At 40.1% G+C, this 20,710-nt stretch overlaps 1 protein-coding gene across 1 annotated transcript; it reads right to left on the reverse strand.

Annotated features, from left to right (window-relative positions):
- Positions 1-19,269: 19,269 nt before the first annotated feature.
- LOC131317089 (uncharacterized) lies at positions 19,270-19,964 on the reverse strand. Its single transcript, XM_058346668.1, has 2 exons — positions 19,917-19,964; positions 19,270-19,827 (listed from the first exon to the last, which is right to left on the reverse strand). Exons 1-2 carry the CDS (start codon positions 19,962-19,964, stop codon positions 19,270-19,272), a joined length of 606 nt encoding a protein of 201 aa, XP_058202651.1.
- Positions 19,965-20,710: the final 746 nt, after the last annotated feature.

Here is a 20,710-nt window from a genome sequence, read left to right on the forward strand (position 1 = left end):
ATGTTGGTATGAAATGAGGAGGACTTATGAGATGAACCAATGAGATTTTAGAATTTTAGAAGACATGATCCCTTTGATTGCAATAATCGTTTTGTTTGAGTTGTTATACTGATGTCGGGTTTTATGTATTGGTGGTCCACTTGGAACAAGATTAGATGCGCTTGGATGTACCAATATCAAACATAATGAGGCAGTAACTATCGGATGAATGGAAAAAAAAATTGAGTTCTTGGATATTCAACATGATCTATATTCTTGTGGAGACAATTCTTTTTGGAGTTCCAGATAATTACTTACATTTGTATGATCTCGATGTGAGTGATAGGGAGTTGTAGAGAGATTGAAACGATTACATAAATGTCGAGTTGGGGGTTGTAGTTGATCGGCTCATTACGTCAACATGTTTTGTTGCTATTAAGATGACACATACGTTGGATTGTTTGGCGTGGTTGTATGTTAGGGAGATTGTTAGACTCCTTGGTGCACCTATATCAATTGTGTCAGATCGTTTTCCCATTTTGTATCTGAATTTTGGGTGCCTTAAAGATAGCAATGGATACTCGCATATTTTTTATTTTTTATTTAGTTTTGCTTAACGATGATCAAAGGGAAAGGACTATATAGACTTTGGAGGATTTATTGACCGCATGTACCTTAGGGTTGGAAGGAAATTGGGATGATGAATCGCCGTTAATGGAATTTGCGTACAATAACAGTTATCATTCAAGTTTGGCAATTGTTTTATATGAGGTCTTGTATGGACGGAAGTGTATGTCCCTTATCTGTTAGTATGAGGTTGGAGAAATGTGACTTTTAGGACTTGACTTGGTGGAAGATGCAAAAAAAAAACACTATTTGGGACAGGTTTGTAACCACTTGGAATAGATAGAAAAGTTATGCAGATAAGCGTAGGAGAGATTTGGAGTAATTAGATGGCCTTATGAATATTTTTGAAATGATGGAAATCTAGTGACTATTATTTTGACATTCTTTTACAATTTTGGTAGTCTTAATTTGATTGACGAGGTTGGTTGATTAACTTCTTTGATAGATTTGGGCTAGTTCAATTTCTAGTCATATAGTAAGAGATACTTTTTCAAACAGTCATTGGAGGGATTTGGAGTTTGTAACTAGAGATATTATACTTCTTAAAGTGTCCCCATAGAAAGATGTTATTCGGTTTTGCAAAAAGAAAAAGTCCAGTCCTCACTATATTGGGCTGTTTGAGGTTTTGGAAAAGGATAGTTGAGGTGGCTTATCGTTTGGCATTGCCGCCAAGTTTGGCTAAAGTTCATAAAGTTTTTCATGTGTCGATATTGAGGAGATATGTGCATAGTCCGTCCCATGTTATTGATAGTGAGCCACTACATGTTCGCGATGATTTAACCTATGATGAGCAACCCATAGAGATTTTGGATATGATGGAAAAGGTCCTTCGCAACAAAACGATTCTACTGGTCAAAGTTCTGTGGCACAATCATGCGGTTGAGGAAGCCACTTGGGAGCTTGATGAGGAGATGCACAATAAGTACCCGCATTTGTATAATTGAGGTTAGTATGCAATTTCACGGACGAAATTTATTTTAAGGAGGGAAGGATGTTACGGCCTAGGTTTTTTTTTATTTATTTAAATAGTTATATAGCCGTTATTAATTAGCGTTATGATTGGGTCCCAACAAATTAATTTGTGCGCGCTATGGATATTGTTGACACGATTATACTATTTGGGGTATGAAATTGATTTTGGGTAAACTAGTGGTACCGGATGGTAATTTTATAAAATGTGTTACGTTCTATCTTATTCTAATTAGCTATAATATAGGAAGTAGTGGGTAGTTTTACAAAGTTAAGAGATATTTTCACGGAATATTTTCACGGTATAGGGTTTTATTTGGGCAGAGCATCAGACGTTCAGAGAGAGAGAGAATGAGAAAGAGCCGCAGTCAAGGTTTTGCGTGGTGGAAGATTGCTGAAGTAGTTTGTTCCTTTTCCTTCTCTTCCTCTTCTACATTACAGTAGTTTAGGGGTTTCAGCTAGAAAACAACTTGGTTTTTTTTTTTGGTGGTGTAAAGATCGGTGGAATTAATAAAGGAAAAACAAATGGGTTTTGTTCGTTTTCTTTTTAATGCTAATGGACAATGGAGTTTGGAGATGGTTTAATTTGTTCGGTGTGTACGAGGGTACGATGATGATCTGCTGTAGTAGGGATAAGTGTTTTGCCTTGTTTTGCTTAGGGAGTATATAGAATCTAGTTGTATTATACGGGTTTGTCTTGGAGTAATATTGGTCTATGGGCAGAAGTGTTGGGCTTTAGTACTAGGTTAGGAAAGTATTATTTCGATTTAGTTCCTTATTGTTGTCGATAAGGTGATACAGTTAATGATAATTTTGTATATGATTATTTTGTTCAGGTTAGCATCGTTTTGCGTGATTCACGTTGCATTACTTTTTGGTCCAGGTGAGTGGTTAAGCATGTTATGTACTTTCAAACTTCCTCGCGTCCCTCAAATTGTTGTTTTGGAAAATTTGTGATTGAAATTGGAAACACATTGTTATATTTGATTATATTAAATTGGCATGCAGTATCAGTGAAACCATTTGTTGTTCGAATAATCTTTTGGTGAGAACTTTGTGGAATTCGATGGGAACATATTTTTGAAGTTCAGGGAAATTAATCCTCTGTGTGCGGGTGACTTTGGCCATCAGGGAAGAGACCAGATTATGCCGGTGACTCTATGCTCAACGGTTGTTATTGACCGGATCGTTCTTCGGGAAAAGTTTCACGGACTGCCTACTCGTTGTGACTCTAAGATACGATATTGGATCCAATTTTGAGATATTTATTCACTGGCACTTGGTACTATTGATTTTGGTTGTGGTTCCCCATTGTTGGTGGAGGTTGTATTGTGATCACCATTAAGACTTATCGGATGAATCGTTAATTGGATTAATGGGTTATTTTGTTGTTCACCGCATATGCCAAATTTATATTGACATGGTAAATTATTTTGATCCCTGTTTCAGAACTTTATTCTAATGTACATGCTTTGCTACTCACTGAGTTCGTCAGCTGACGGATTTATTCCACCTTCATTTTTAGGCAAGTTGGGCAGTTAGGAGGACTCTGGCGGCATCTCGGGGATTTCTTTTAGTTTGACCTCCTTAGGGTGTCTCATCATATTTTTATTTTATTAATCGCTTCCGCATTTGAAACATTTTGTCATACATCTGGATTCTTTTATTACTGTTGGATCACTGGATTTATTTGGTTCATGGGATGTTTGTGCCCCATTCTTTTTATGGAATTTATTGGTTAGGGATATTCTGAATTAAAAAAAAATGGTTGACTGTTTAGTGGATCCTTGCTTGTGAGTTTTTATAAAATTCCTTTTTAGGCTGCATGTTCTACGAGCTTTGGTCTTGTGGTTCATGGCCGATCACTTCTCATTTTAGGGTGTGACAAGCCGAGTACAGAGGAGGGATGGTGGTCGGTGTGGGGGTTGTCAGTGGTGGTGATGGTGATGGAGGATTTCATAAGGAGTGAAAATAGGGATGGCAATCTCGGCCGATCCGTTCGAATCCGTCCCGTTCTCCGCCCCAAAAATTTTCGAACTTCGGGGATTCATTTGGGGATTGGGTAGGATATGGGGAATTTTTAAAAAAATTCGGGGATCGGGTAGGAGCGGGGATAGGTCTGTCCCCGCCCCGAACCTTACCCGTCCCCGTTCCCCATTCGTTACCCGCCCTGCCCCATCCCCGAATCCCCGAAATATATATTTATATATATAAAGTGATAAATATAGCCGTTCCTAATACCTTACTTCTTTAATTAATTTGTTGGCTTTTCTAATTTTGTTTGTGGAGTTTTCCTGACTCCTAACTTCTTGGCCAACCGACAACCGTTACTAGTACTGTTTCCTCAGCCTTTTTCCCTGGAAAAAAAATACAAAACAATCCAAGTCCTTTCGGCTTTCACATGCTTGTATATGCTGTTAGGTGCTGAAATTATGAAATACAAGTGCCCGAATTCCGAATCCCCATTTTGGATCCCCGTTCCCCTTTTGGGTCGGGGATGGAGGAAAAAAACAAATCCCCATTAGGGATCGGGTCGGGGATAGGGATGGGAAATGGGGTAATGGGTAGGGGGTGAAGGTAGTACCCCCGTCCCCAACCCGTCCCCATTGCAAGCCCTAAGTGAAAAGTGGAGGTGAATTTGGAAGAAACAAAATGACAGTGAGTGGGTCATTTTTTCCCAACTCAGTCAGCCACCTCATGTGTTGTGCAAGATCTGTGTGTGGAGTTTGTGTGGCTAGCATTGGCCTCGTTCGTTTGGTAACTTTGGGTATTTTAGTTTTGACGAGACCTTGACCTGAGTTAGTATTCCTCTTCCGTTGCTCCGTTCTCCTGTCTCTGAACCTGCAACAAGTCATTAGAGCTAGGATAGCCCAGTGACCCTCCGACGATCAAGTCAGATCTTAGGGGAGGATATAGATCTAGGGTTTGGGAAAGATGGCATACCTCTCAAAGATTGCTTGACCGATTCCTAGTCCTAAATTAATGGGTTGCCCCAAGCGTAGGGCTGAGACCGATGTAGCACAATATCCGGTAAGACCGGAGTCGAATCCACAAAGACGGTGATGTGTGCTGACTAAAAACTCGGGTTGTTACTAATTTAACGGGCTCTTAGGTAGCCACCCTTTGACGATTGATTGAGAGATTAACTAAAACAAGAAAATTGAATGTGCTTTTCCAGAAAATTAAAATGAGGTAAAATCGTAGGGTTCATAGCACTCGCAACCAGTCCGGATTAACCTGCTCCATTCGATATTCTTAAAAACGTTCAATTTTAGAGAGAAAAAGATACCCCGCAAGATGCGAACCTTTATGGTCGCCGTTTACCCATGCGCAGCAAAAAAATGAGTTTTGGACCCCCATTCTCCCGTTCATATGGGCTCCGACGATGCCCGGGTTCGTCCGCGGGAAGTATTTTCCAATCGAAAATCATTTAATTGAACAGTTTGATAAAAGGAGCAGTGCCTGAATTAGCCACGGTGTGCTAATCACCCCACGACCCTACCTAAACGACTACTCACTAAACATTATGCATGAAATAAAAGAAATCCTAATTTGAATCATGCTTCTATTACTCAAGATATAAAATAAACACAGAATCTAAACCAAACAAAAATAAACATACAACTTTTATTAAGAACGGAAATTAAAATAAGTTACTGAAGTATGAGTAATTAAACAAAGCATAAAAAAAACTTGAAAGAAAAAAAATCGGAGGAAAAATAAACCATACTGGGAACAAAGAACGGCAGCCACGTTCCTCTTGATCTTCGCCGGTCTCGGCCTTTCGTTCTCTGATGGCGTGGAAAAAAGAATCCTGATGGCAGCCCCCGTTCCTTTCTTTTTCTTCCGTGTGTATATCCTTTTTTTTTTCTCCCTCCTCCCCCCTCCTTTTAAAGAGATCTTTGCAGCCTCCTTTTTATATTTTTTTCGGCTGACAGCCGCCCCTTTTTTTCAAACAGCTGCTGCCGATTTTTCCAAAAGTTGCTGCGGACTTTTTCCAAAAGTTAAAGCTGCTGCCTACCTTTTTCTTTGATTTCGGCAGCCCTCAAATCTTCTCCTTTCACATGTGGGCATGTGTATATATATATATTAAGCCAAAAACCCTTCTCTCCTTTTTTAATTCTAATTCCAAGTCGGGGCCACACTTCTACTGACCGACTTAATTCCCAATTGATCCAAAAGCCATTATTATCCTATGTAGTCATGCCCATGGACTACTTAAGTTCATAGCAAAATTCTTGACTCTGTATTGACCTTCAAACGGACCACCTTCAATCACCATATAATATTTTAATTTCGCACTTCTTGCACTAACTCCTCCAAATACTGAAAATACACAAATTAAGCATTAAACTCTAAATAATAACATAAATGAGACGTAACAAAGATAAATTAGGAGGCGCTAATGTGAACATTTACGCGCCTATCACACCCCCCAACTTACACTTTGCTAGCCTCGAGCAAAGAAAATAATAAAAAAAATTTATAAAACAACTGATTAAGAGATAGATCTTTTAAACCCCCGGGTGGCCCCGGTAGGACGAGTGAAGTCTCGCGAGGATTTTCAGCAGTGATCATCCACAAAACACCGCGGATCCCTTTACTTGTAACTCAAAAACCTGCAATGCGACTCATTGATATGCCAATGCCAAGAATATAGCACATGCAAAACTAGTTCTGAAGGCTATCAAAACATAGAAATAAATCATGGCATCCAAACTTAGCGTGTGTGAGTAAGGACCTTAACCACAAGTGAATCACAACTAAGTACTCTCTCCGGACCGAGTCTCGACTTCAATTCTCACCGTGTTATGCACTCAACAAAAGAAAACGCTCGAAACATGGTGCATTTAATGAAACTTTCAATGTGTGCGGGCAGAAGTTATGCAATATGAAACCAAAATACCCCGCACACTTAGACACGAAAAGAAAGCTTTTTAAGGTAGACACATGATCTCATGAAAGGAATGTCAAGCATTAAAGACTATCTATCCATCGAACCACAACTCATTGCCCCTAAGATCAAATAGGACTTTTATTCGGTTATATCGGTAGGCAAGGAAAAGTGCTTCAAATGTTAGGATAAATTATAGGCAAGTGTCTGAAATTAGGCCAAGATAACATAGGCAAGTATAAGAATGTTCGTCCTCTTTCAACCCTTTTCAACTCCGCCATATCCCTCATATTCTTCACCCTTCACACAATTCCAAGATGAAACAACTTATTTCATTCTTGTAACAAGTATATTGGTGTCTTCCCCTTATCTTTATTTTTTATTTTTTATTTATTTTATTCAAGTTTCAATCTCTCTTTTTTTTTTTTTTTTTTTGCATGGGGAAGAATACCGCAACTCGAGTACAACATTCTTGAAACACTTATCATATTCTCTTCAAAAATTAACTTTCACATGATTAGCTCGCCATTCTCAAGACACAATTTGGTTGGTGAAGGTTAACAAGAAAAAGGCTCATGCAAAAGGCACAATGTGGCTTGCAAGGATAAATATTTAAGGAAAAGAAACGAACCGGCTCAATTAGCAAAGATGGCCTATTATCCTCTCCTAGGGGCAATAAAATCAAGTAACGATCCAATTCAAAAGAATAGGCATGTATTAAGTCTCAACACTTGACGACAAAAGATAATGAGATCAACAACGATTAAGCCTTTTTTTTTTTAACGACAAACAAAGAATTTATGTGACACCACTCCAAAGAAAGGAAAGGCACTAAAGCTCACATGGGCATAAGTCTCCACTAATCTAGCCATTGAAAGCACTCAAGTCACAACTCACAAGCAGTCAAGGTCCAAGAAACGTGCAATGTAAAGATGCTAAGAGTGTATGCCAGGATAAATTCCTATCGCCAAGTTAGCAAAAAGAACTACCATGCAATATCAATATTCAATTAATGCCCAACAATTCTCAACACTAGCAACCAACAAGTAGATATCGCAATCTCCGAGACTCAAGCAAACAGGATCCAACAAGTATTTTTTTAATTTTCAATTTTTTTTTAACAAGATAAAGAACAAAGTGATTCTTCCCCCCAACTTGAACTATTCAATGGCCGCATTGAATACAAAAGAATAAAAATATAGGACATGGAAGAAAAAGAAGGAAAAGGTATCACCTCGGAACGGAGAACTACGCAAGAAATAACATAGTGGGAAGAAGACCCCCCAACTTGAACAAAGCATCCTGCAATGTTAGTCCTCACAAAAAAATAATAATAATAATAAAAAAATAAAAGTAACTAATCTAAGAAAGAGAAAAGAAAAGAAAAAAAACTATACAAAAAAGTTAATGACATTCAGTACTCTCATCACGTGAAATCCAATCATTCATCACACTACGAAGAGCAATCAAAATCAACATCTCAACCCACTTCAAGCACTCCATTAAAAATTGTATGCGACCATGCCACAAAACCAAATACTTAGAATATCTTAATGGCCTTAGCCGCATTTGAAATTTAAATTCCACCAATTGCATATTTCGAACTAAATTAACTTTCAAGTTGTTGATGAGTGTCAGAAAAAATGAATGGTAAACCATATTAAAATTATCAACACCAAGAAAGTCAATTTGTTCTAACGTGATAATCTCTTGCAATAGTGGATGCTCAATAGGAGTGATGACATCAATATCTATGGCTGGGGGTATTTGATCATCAAGAACAAGTAGATTTTGCACAATTATTGGCAATGACTCCTCAGGAGTCGTGTCATGAAAATCCATCTCAAGTATACTAGAATGCTGTTGCATTTCAGGCGAACTAACTATTTCGTTAGTTCCAAGCGACTCTGTTGTTTCATCTTCCACTACACAAGAATTAATCACTTGAAAATTTTCAACTTGATTGCAAGAAAGAGAATCAGCTAATTGATCAAAATAAGGTGGCTCTATTTCCTCTTTTTCCCTCCCATCAAAACTGGTATCCTCAGAACTTTCAGTCAACTCACAAAATTGGAGCTTTTGGGTTAATTCATCTAAGAAATCCCAAGCGTCTTCAGGGGTTTTATCCAGAAATTCGTCAGTGGACCTAAAATCCACCTCGCATGACTTAAGGTTTAAACCACGGCAAAAGATAACCAGAAGACTGCCAAGCTCACAATTAAATGACCAAGAGAATACAACAAATTTAAATCGCTCCCAACACTGTGACAAAGACTCATCATCATGTTGAGAGAAATCTGATAGTTCTTGTAAAAGCATGTGAGTCTCATATGAGGGATTGAAATGATTGAAAAATTGTATTACAATCTCACCCCATGTCAATCTTGGACTCAAACAATTAAACCAATCTAAAGCACTATCACGCAAAGATGCTGGGAATACATGTAAAAGAGCCACTTCATCGTTAGCAAAAACCTCCTCAAGTTTATGAACATGCGAAAAATGATTTTCTGATGCAAAACCATAAAATATAGGCAGTGACACTGAATACCCAAATTGGTTTGCATAACCTCCATACCTCCCCGCAAAATGGGCCATTTTTTTTTTTTTTTTGCTTTTCAACAATTTAAAAAAAAATAAAGAATTAAAAAGAAAACAAATAAAAAAATAACTACCCGAATTCTTAACACACGTAACCGTCCCCGGCAACGGCGCCAAAAATGCTTGACCGATTTCCTAGTCCTAAATTAATGGGTTGCCCCAAGCGTAGGGCGGAGATCGACGCAGCATAATATCCGGTAAGTCCGGAGTCGAATCCACAGAGACGGTGATGTGTGCTGACTAAAAATTCGGGTTGTAGAATTAAAATTAGCTCTTAGGTAGCTACCCCTTGTTGTTTTGTTTGAGATTAACTAAAACTTAAGAAAAATAACTTTTCTTTTCAAATAATTAAAAAGAGGTACAGTCGTAGGGTTCATAGCACTCGTAACCAGTCCAGATCAACCTGCTCAATTTGGTATTCTTAAAAATGTTCAATTTTGGATTGAAAAGATACCCCGCAAGATGCGAAACCTTAGGGTCGCCGTATACCCATGCGCAGCGGAGAATGGGTTTTGGACCCCCATTCCCCCGTTCACAAGGGCTCCGACAATGCCCAGATTCGTCCGCGGGAAGTATTTTTCCAATCTTAAATCATTTTTACATTGTTTGATAAAAAGAGCAGTACCCGAACTGATCACGGCGTGCTAATCACCCCGCGACCCTACCTATATCACTACTCACTAAACATTATGCATGAAATAAAAGAAATCCTAATTTGAATCATGCTTCTATTACTCAAGATATAAAATAAACACAGAATCTAAACCAAACAAAAATAAACATACAACTTTTATTAAGAACGGAAATTAAAATAAGTTACTGAAGTATGAGTAATTAAACAAAGCATAAAAAAAACTTGAAAGAAAAAAAATCGGAGGAAAAATAAACCATACTGGGAACAAAGAACGGCAGCCACGTTCCTCTTGATCTTCGCCGGTCTCGGCCTTTCGTTCTCTGATGGCGTGGAAAAAAGAATCCTGATGGCAGCCCCCGTTCCTTTCTTTTTCTTCCGTGTGTATATCCTTTTTTTTTTCTCCCTCCTCCCCCCTCCTTTTAAAGAGATCTTTGCAGCCTCCTTTTTATATTTTTTTCGGCTGACAGCCGCCCCTTTTTTTCAAACAGCTGCTGCCGATTTTTCCAAAAGTTGCTGCGGACTTTTTCCAAAAGTTAAAGCTGCTGCCTACCTTTTTCTTTGATTTCGGCAGCCCTCAAATCTTCTCCTTTCACATGTGGGCATGTGTATATATATATATTAAGCCAAAAACCCTTCTCTCCTTTTTTAATTCTAATTCCAAGTCGGGGCCACACTTCTACTGACCGACTTAATTCCCAATTGATCCAAAAGCCATTATTATCCTATGTAGTCATGCCCATGGACTACTTAAGTTCATAGCAAAATTCTTGACTCTGTATTGACCTTCAAACGGACCACCTTCAATCACCATATAATATTTTAATTTCGCACTTCTTGCACTAACTCCTCCAAATACTGAAAATACACAAATTAAGCATTAAACTCTAAATAATAACATAAATGAGACGTAACAAAGATAAATTAGGAGGCGCTAATGTGAACATTTACGCGCCTATCAAAGATGAATATCCCTTTGTATTTATAGACCTAGGTTTACTTGGCCTCCAAGCTAGCGCGTGGAGGTCACGCTCAGGTAACCGCCTCGGGTGACATCATAGATGACGCACCGGATAAGGCGGTTACGGAGCACATGACCAGGTCTGATTCTCATGATTACGTCTGCCATGTGATCTCCATGGACCCTCCTTAGCGTAGCTTTTCCAGGGAAGCTAAGGGAGCACCGAAGCGAGAGCATACCGCATCATCATTAACCGAGCCTCAAACCGAACCGTATGACAAGACTTCTAGCCGCCACTGTTTTGACGACCGCGTCTCCAAGGGGACATTGGTTCGGAACATATGGCCAGGTTATCGTCTCGGTAACCGAGGCCTCTACAATAGCCCCTCAACTCTCTGGAGCTCTATATCTTGGCCCTGGGGAGTTGATATCCTCACAAACTTTCCGAACGAGAATCTTGCCTACTCTTGTTAACGAGGGATATTGAGAGGTGACAAACAGTTAATCCTGACCGTCGGGGCCACGTGTCGATAATTCCCGACCTTCAAGGAGCTTGATAGCTATCCCGGCACGTGCCATGTCAGCTGATTGGTACGAAGCACCTCCCTCGGGAACACGTGTCAGTGTGCCTATGGCCTGACTCTTCGGCGCTCTGATCTCGGCGCAGAGCCTTTTGATGTCGACCATCCGATGAGGAAGCGTGTCAGAAATCCAACAGTCCTGAGTACGACGCCTCATTTCCCGCGCAGCTCTTCGTCCCTCCCACTATAAATAGGGGAGACAGAGACAGACCGGCCATCTCCTCTGCGCTTTGAAGTCGAACCGCCGCCGCCGCTGCTCACCGCCCCTTGATCAAAACTTTGAGCGTTTTGGACGCGGATCTTTACACGAAACCCAGGTATGATGATCTTTAGTCGCTGGTTTTCATGTTTCAATCATTTTCTTCAAGTTCTCTTTCTTTTAATTCACATTTTTACGTATTGTGGCTGCGCCGCCGTTCGCCACTGTCTGTCCTACGGCGGCGCTGGGCGTCTCCAGCGCTATGTTCTTAACTTTTCCAAGGTCTAAATTCAACCCGAGGGCCATATTCATCCCGAGGCCAATCTTCAACCCGAGACCATAGAAATAACCACTGGCCTCAGAGACCTTTCTCGGAGAAGGGTCCCCAGAAATATACCGAGGAGCGATGACCATTTCGTCCCTATTTGCTAGGTCATGTTGCTTTTCCCTGGGCATATAGCTAACGTGCTTTTGCACACATCTTTTTTTTGCTAGGTAGGGGCGAATGGTTGTTGAAGTCTCCTCGGACTGTTCCAGTAGCTCTTCTTCTGCCAACCTTGAGGAAATCTTTGAGGAGTGTCGTGCCCAGGCTTTTTACCGAATTCCATTGGATGTTATTGACCCTCAGACCCTCTTAGAGCTTCACGTCCCGTTACAACCTTCGTTCCTTGGGAGATGGAGATCCCTAGTACTTCGGGCCACGGACCGGGCCCATTCGCCGATGCCCCCGAAGAGGTTCGGGGACGAAGGAGGCCGATGAGGCCGTGTTCCTATCTGAACCAGTACTTCAATGGGACCCCGGCTGCCTACACTGAGTTCAAAAGGGTTTACAGCATCCCTCCGGACGTAGAGGTTCGGCTGCATCTCGACAACAACCCCAAGACCCTTCCTCACCGATCAGGGGAATTGATTTTTCCCTTGATGGCAATCACTGAGGGAGGGGTTAGATTCCTCCTTCATCAATTCGTCCGACGAGTACTCCGGACCCTTTCTTTTACCTCCTCCCAGCTCACGGTAAACTCTTACCGAATTATCACTAGCGTCATTGAGCTAAGGAGGCAGTTCAACTTGACCTTTGGGGTTGAGGAACTCTTCGGCGTGTATCTCGTGGGAGTCAACCGAGAGAGCAACCGATACTACCTCTCATGCAGGACAGGATACGACACGTTCCTTGTCGACCGTCTCCCCGACTCTGAGGAGTGGGCGAACATTTATGTCTCGGTAACCGAAAATTTTATGTTCGGTCCCGGGGAGAATGCGGATACTAGAGCTGGGCAACAGACACGAGACACGATAACACGACACGAACCGGACACGAAGTTAGCAGGTTAGGGTTGAACATTTCTGACACGAAACACGAAAATGACACGACTCGAGAACACGAATTCTAAATGGGTCGGGTTCGGGTTGAACACGCGAGACACGAAATTGACACGACCAACACGGTTACGAATCTGTGTCACCCATTTTCACGAACATATATACATAATATATGGTATATCTGCAATTCTATATAGAGTTAGGCAACAGACACGATAACACGACACGAACCGGACACGAAGTTAACGGGTTAGAATTGAGCATTTCTGACACGAAACACGAAAATGACACGACTCGAGAAACACAAATTCTAAATGGGTTGGGTTAGGGTTGGGTGATTTGTGACACGAACCCGACTGACACAACACGAACACGACCCGACACGACCTGTTACCCAGGTCTAGCGAATACCACTACCAGAGTGCAGTTTGGGACCGGGGCTCCTGGTTGGTAGAAATTACTCTTCGGTAGATACTTTGCATGTTTTTATTATGCCCTGTATACTTATACTGATCCTTTGTTTTGGTTTTGCCTTGCAGCCGAAGGAATCGTTCAAGAGCTTCGGGAGAGAGTTAACCGGGCCCGGATTACAACGGCCTACGCTATTCCCATCACTAGTCGGTACGCACCAGAGCTGCTCGGGTACATCCCAACTTACACGAGCTTTTTAAAGAAAAAGCCGAGGCAGCAGGGGGTCCCGAGGGCAGGCCAAGGACGAGGCAGAGGGAGAGGATGAGGACGAGGACGAGGACGAGGACGAGGGGAGAGGAGAGGGTGCGACCGAGACTGAGGAGAGTAACTCCGGACCTCGGGGCATCCTTCGCGAAGAAATTGACCGTGATACTCCAGAGAGAACCGGGCTGAGCGAGGAGATGACGGGTCCCGGAACTCGTGAGGTGCTGAATCTTAGGCGCCGGAGGCCGGCTGGTCGGGGCAGGGGAACAGTCCCCGGTACGTCAGGCGCCGGGACTTCGAGGGCGACTCCTGTTTTACCACAGGAGCCCCCGGAAAAGAGGGCTCGGCGTGAGGGGGGGGACGGAGAAGGGGGAGATCAGGAGACGATCCTGATCGAGGAGGAGCAGCGAGAGCCCGGAGGGGGAGTCGGTGGAGCGGAGGAAGGTTCCTGGGTCAATCCGAGAGAACTCCCCTAGGCTCCAGAATTTCGCCATTTCGCCGGTCGCCAGATCCATCATGCCGACAGTGTCAAGAACCTCGGTGTAGCCTTTGGGATGCTCCGGGGGAGCATTCTTCAGAGGAATGCCCGGGCTGTCACGGGCTTGACCAAGGATATCACGGCCGAGATAGCTCAGGCTCTGATCAAAACGTGATTTTAAGGGTACCCGTGAGAAATCAGCAAAAAAAATGATCGGGAAGGGCTTGATCTGAGCAGTTTTTTTATTGAACGGTTCAGAAAAAATTGCTCAGATCAAGCTCTTTCTGGTCATTTTTTTTGCTGATTTCTGGCGGATATTCTTAAAATCACGTTCTGAACACATTGAGCGGTTCGGATCATCGTAAATCGATCGGGAAATGGGAGCTAAGACACAAATCCAGACCATAAGAAAATCCGGACGACCGAACCTGAAAAGTACTTTATATATATATATGCCAAAACCACATATATATATGTTTCAGCATTTTGGTAGGAGAATTCTCATCGTTACGGATCAAGTCATACAATTTTGTTTTCCAACGGAAAAAGGAATTTCATTAATCTTTTTAAAACAAACAACAAAGATTAAAAGAACACTAAACACAAGGCATCAAGCCAGAGAAGACCAAACTCACAAAGAGACGATTCCACATTCCATTAATCAAATTCCACGAGGACCCAAAGAGAGAGAATAACAATATTCCAAAGATAGCAAGAAACCAACTATGCCAAAACTACACAAATCCCAAAATCCAACCAAGGCAAAACAATACCTAAAGAGACACCTATGACTCAAATACCGTGATGAAGGGTATGAACAGTTGCCCTTTCATCATTTTCCTTCCTTGTTCATTTGTTTTGTAGGGTTGGTGGTGTTTAATTTCTTTCTTGTTCTGAGTATGTATGTTCCTCGTTGTTGTACTTGTCTTCCCTCGTTCGTTTAGTTCACCAATGCCTTATTTGGAACACTTTTTGAGAAGTTTTTTTTTTAAAGATTCCCCTTACTTCTAATCATTTATCTCTCTATCTCTCTCCACTAATTAACTCTACTACTTTTTCAAAAAAAAATTCAAAAAGTGTTCCAAACAAGACACAAAGCAGTCAGTCCACTGAGGTGTTCAGGTGACTTGTGGTTTAGCCGAGCTAACCCTAGGAGGAAGATGCCGACGAATCCTACAACATCCTCAATAGACGGTGAATCTTTTTTAAGGAGACTGTAGTATCAAACAGGACTCGGTTTCAAGTTACAGATGTTTTGTTTCTACCTCTGTTCTTTATAATCTGTTGTTTATGTAATCTATAATTACACAATTGTCAATGAAATTGTTATTGGGAATTCTGATTCTACCGTATTTTTCCCAACAAAATGCTCTTCCATTTTATAAAACTCATGTACGTAAAAGAACTGATCATGTCAAGCCGGTATATTCAAGCTCCTATTATCTTTGTAGCTTCGTGTTTATGAGTTAATGAAATTATTTTTTGCTAATAAAACAAAAACTGATCATGAATATTGCAACGGTGACGAAGAACTTCTAGTTAATTAGCGCCTTGGTGGATATATATGCCTAAACAACGGATTGTCTACAGTAAACACTAAACACCCCCAAATAATTTTGTCTACAGTAAATACTAAACACCCCCAAAAAATAAGAAAAAATCATAAAATTCGTATTTTGAGCCACAAAATTCATAAGAATAAATCATAAAATTCATATTTTGAACCACAAAAATTCGTAAAAGTAAGCCACAAAATTCGTAACCTAGAGCCATCTTTGTTTTATTTTTAGCCGTCTTTTTTACCACAAAATTCGTAAAAGTAAGCCACAATTTTTGTAAAAGTGGGCCACAAAATACATATATAAACAACCACAAAATCTCATATATGGGGCTACAAAAACCCATAAAAGTAAACCATAAAATTCGCAAGTGTGTACCGTACACACTTTCATAAAGTGAGCCACAAAAACTTATAAATTAAGCCACAAAGACTCATAAAAATGAGCCACAAAGATTCTTCAAGGTGGTGTGTATAGATGTTTTTTCCGCAAAGGGCATATGTTTCAGCATTGGTACAGTCGGTATTTAGGTACTTTGGTTGGGTTTAGGGAATAAATACATTTTGAAAGATGGAAGCGGAGGCCCTGCTCCACAAGGGTCGGCATGGGTGCTTACCCCGAGGAACGGCACCGTTCTCGTGAAATTTATCGTTTTCCCTTAGGTGCCCAATAAACGGTACGATGATTAATTATATTGTAGAACCCATTTGGAACAAAAAAAAATGATTTAAATCACAAATTATTCTTAATATATATATATTTTTGATTCATGTAAAAAATTAATTTAATTCAATATCAGTAAAAAAAACTTTTTCAGAATTGTATCAAGATTCATAGGGGCCCTACAAGATACGAGCCGAGCACCATCTGTTCGTGCCTTGTTCCATGTGGTACAGGGTAGCTGCTGGTTCAAACTTCAATAAACGATGTTCTACAAAACATCGATCTATCTTCTGTTTTGTTTTTTTATCATATGTAACGAAATATCTAAAAAGAGCTTGTTAAGTCTTCAGAGCATGTATCCTCGAACACTTTTTCTTTTTTTTGTGGTAATACGAGTTGTCACGAGTCAGCTTACGCACACTTTACACTAATCCCTATAATCTCTCCCATAATCATTTCACACGCTTACACATGAAGGTGAAGTGGCCCCATAAGTTATCGGCAAAGAGAATCGAACCTGAAACCTTAAGATGAAACAAATACCTAGGTCACTGGCTAAGACTACTTCGCCAACCCCTTTGGAGTTGCATCCTTGAACACTTGTTCTGGAAATAACAATGAAGTTTGTTTGATGTTGAATTTCTCAATATTTTCCCGGCGCCGGAGATGAAGGGAAACAGTCGTTCCCTATCTTTCCCTTTATATGAGTAATTATTCCAGTAATCTTGGAGCGCAGCCACAATCACAGCCACATAGTGCTTCGGATCATTTCAACGTCACACATTTATGTGGGATTCAAACACTTAGCCGTGGACCCCGCGATAATATGTGGTGTTTGTGTACCACGTGGCTGTGCTCCAAGATCACTGAATAATTAGACTCTTTGTACACTGTTTCGGGGTAGTAACCCAATTAACCAATCGAAGCTAATGAGTGCAGAGATTATAAATGAGCCCATTAGTACGCTATTTTGTGTACAGTACATCAAATGCACAACGGATTGTGTAAGACCCTGTGGTACCTCCGTATTGTGTTTGGTTTAGTATTTGAAAGGTTTTTTCAAAATAGTAGAGGTAATAAGTGGAGAAAGATAGAGAGAGAAATGTTAAAAATAGGAGGAATCTATGGGGAATTTTTTGAAATTTTTTTTTGAATTGTAAAGAGAACAAGGCAAAGCAGCTGATTTTTAAGAAAAAGACTGATGTGGCCTGATGAAAGCAAAATATTGAAACGTAGAGATCTATATATCCACATATTGTTAAGTTTTTTTTATTGTGCTTACTAGAGTACTAGTAATTATATCTTCATAATCAATTTATATTTTTTTTTCTCGGCAAACGAAACATTTTATAAAACTCGAAAGGGATACATTGAGGGAAAAACATCAAAGTTCACAGAGCTTTGATGCACCAAAAATACATACGCATCACGCAACGGCCGGTCGGGTCAAATTGTATAAGCTGTATATCAAGGGGCAGCAACGTGGAAAAGAATTGAAGAAATCAAAGGCCATTAGAGTTTTCATGAAATAAGAATATTTCCTTTCTAATTTTACTTAGTAGAGTTTAGGAAAGTTAGAAGAGAAAAAAAAAAAAAAAAAAGATTCTCTTCCCATGATAGCATTACCTCACCTCATGATCAGTAGCCTATTTAAAAGAAGCAAAACGACTGAGAGGGCAGAACGGATCAGAGGCACCGTGCGGCTTGGCCACGGACGAAACTCAAGGCCACGGTTGGAGATAAACAGAGGAGCTAGCAAAAGAAATTATTGTAAGATTATTATTATGGATTCGATCTAGTCGAATGATTTATTTATTTTTATCTATCACAGGCTAAAATCCTCAACTATGGTACGTTGAGGATGAAACTCCATAAATTTTATTGATTAATGATCTGCGTATGATTTTTCTTACGTACTTTCATAGTTTATTGTTTTGATCCCATAAATATGTTGGGTTGAAACTCGGATATGGATTCAATCGGAATGGGTTTTTCCATGATTTGATATCACCCTATTAATTGAATTGCTTGATTTGTCAAAGTTAATATTTAAGTTCGGGATATCTATTGTGATTTGTTCATACGGATATAGTTGATGATTTTGGCTTAAACTTTTAAAGCAGAGGAGGAACATATTTTTGATATAAATAAAAATGGCTTAACGACATATTATGCATAATGATTAAGATTAGCCTCTAAATCAAAGTGCAGAAATAAAAGGAAAAAATAATTGCATAAAATTAGTTGATAAATATTTGTTGGTGTGGATTCCAAAACTTAAGTTACTTTTCTCAACCGAAAACTCCATTACTATTGCCGTGACAGTTTCGTTACTTTCGTTTATAATTTTTCATTCGATTCGTAATTTATAAAATCAATCACACTTTTGTTAACTAGGTTAAGGTTTAATCAGTTTCAATTTACTTAGTTTTCCGGTTAAAAAAAAAAAACAAAAAACAAGTCCTTGTGTGGGTTCGACCTCGCACTTGCATAACTATACTTCGATACGATTCGTGCGCTTGCGAGTACAATAAAATTTCACAACATGGCCTCTAGGGATTGGAGAACAAAAAAAGCTGGGTGGTTCGGGTAGTAGTCTGGTTAGAACATTTTTTCCCTTCTAGCTTTTATGACGCTGTTAAATTTATTGATCTATCTTTGGTAAGTCATGAAAACTTCTTATACTCAAGTTTTCTTTATGTTCAAGCGTTTTGTTGAAATTGAGAGCACAATATTTAAATCGAGTTGTTTGGGATACTTCGCTCTATTGAACTTTGGGTCTATGGTCGCAGTCGTTCATTTTAATACCAAACATGTATTCCAGTTTAATTTGTTTCCAAAAAATAGAAAATACAAACTTCTTCAAAAATAGGTAGCCTTTATGTATAACATCCAGGTAATGGTTTGAAGAGATTTTCCTTTTAATGTTTTGCCATTTCAAATGGTATGTATATCTCATTCCTTGGTGTCATTTGTCCATACCCATCATTTTGCACACTATTTTTTTTTTGCTCGGCAAAAGAAAAATTTTTTATAAAACTCGAAAAGGGGTACATCGAGGGGGAAAAAGGGAGAAAAACAAAAGGGAGCATCCAACCGAAGGTTGGATGTTACAACACCACAAGGCCAAACTTAGAGCTTTAGTGTACGGATTCCACCTAGAAAGCTCTTAAACTCCTCCACCGAGTACATCTTGATGTCGAACTTAGTTTTCATCCACATAGCCACCCTTGTCTTGACTAGATCCCCTACCTCACTCGCAGACCTTGATAGATTGTTGAACATGAGGTCATTCCTCGCAAGCCACAAAGACCACAAAGTACCAAAGAAAGTCACCTCCCAAATGTGCCGTTCCAAATTTCGAAACCTGTTGCCAAACCCCCAAGTAGCTAAGACTGCCAGAGAAGGGGGACATACCCATTCCAACTTCCACCATTGCATAATTATCGACCAAATGTTCCAAGAAAACGAACAATGCAAAAGGAGATGCTCCGGTGTTTCCTCATACAAAGAGCAAAACTGGCAGAGAAGCGTTTGACCCTCTGGAATCACATTTCTGCTAGCAAGAATAGATCTAGTAACTAACCTACCTTGTAGAGCCAACCAGGAGAAAATTTCCACCTTTGGTGGACTAAGGTTCCTCCATAATGATCCCAACACATTATCTCGCACCTGAACAGCTTGCTCCCACTGTCCATAAATCGATTTCACCGAGAATCTCTTATTCACTGTCCATTTCCATTGCAGTGAGTCCTGTTGGGATGGGTCCAAAACCGTACCTTGCAATCTTTGTTGTAACTCCTCTTCTTGGCATTTTTCCCAATCATACAAACGCCTTCCCAATCATTTTGCACACTATTAGTAGAGCCAATATATATATGGCAAGAACAAAGTATATCATTACCTTCATTGGAGACTAATCACATCGATATTACTAGGCAGCAAATAAAGAGGAAATTAAGATAATGACGAAATTGGTAGCACTCGCCATGCTCTCTTTTGCACTTCTTTTGAGCTCACTTACCCTCTCTCAAGGTATGATGTTCTATTTGAAACCCTTGCGTTGGTTTTTGAAGTTTAATTTGGCAAAGAAATTTAAAAACAAGGCAAGAAGAGAGAAAATTTCCTGGTTTGGGCTCAGCCTGTTGGACCTAAATTAGTTTCATCCATGTGGTTAGGAGAAGAGTGTCTTGGGTGGTCAGGCCAGTGTACCCAAGCCCCTATTATCATGGGCGAATTGGGCATGAGCACAGGTGGATCACATGACACACCTGGAATTTCGGGGATTGATTTATTTATTTATTTTTAATTGGAACCGAAAGGTGGACTAACCCCAGCACTAGTGCTTCTCTCTTTAAAACATATCGTTCTCGCCCAAACGGTGGAAACCCTCGTTTGGAATCAATCTTCAAGACTTCAACCCTCGTCATTTTGATCAGTCTTCAAACCCTCGTCATCTCGTTTGAGTCGGGAATGCTTATGCAAATTGTTTTTTTGATTTCGATGTCGGTGAGACAATCTCTTCTCACCATGGATTGCCTATGGACGTTGGACAAAAAAATTTACTAATTAA

This window comes from Rhododendron vialii, chromosome 2a, assembly GCF_030253575.1.
Source record: "Rhododendron vialii isolate Sample 1 chromosome 2a, ASM3025357v1".
Classification (NCBI taxonomy): domain Eukaryota; kingdom Viridiplantae; phylum Streptophyta; class Magnoliopsida; order Ericales; family Ericaceae; genus Rhododendron; species Rhododendron vialii.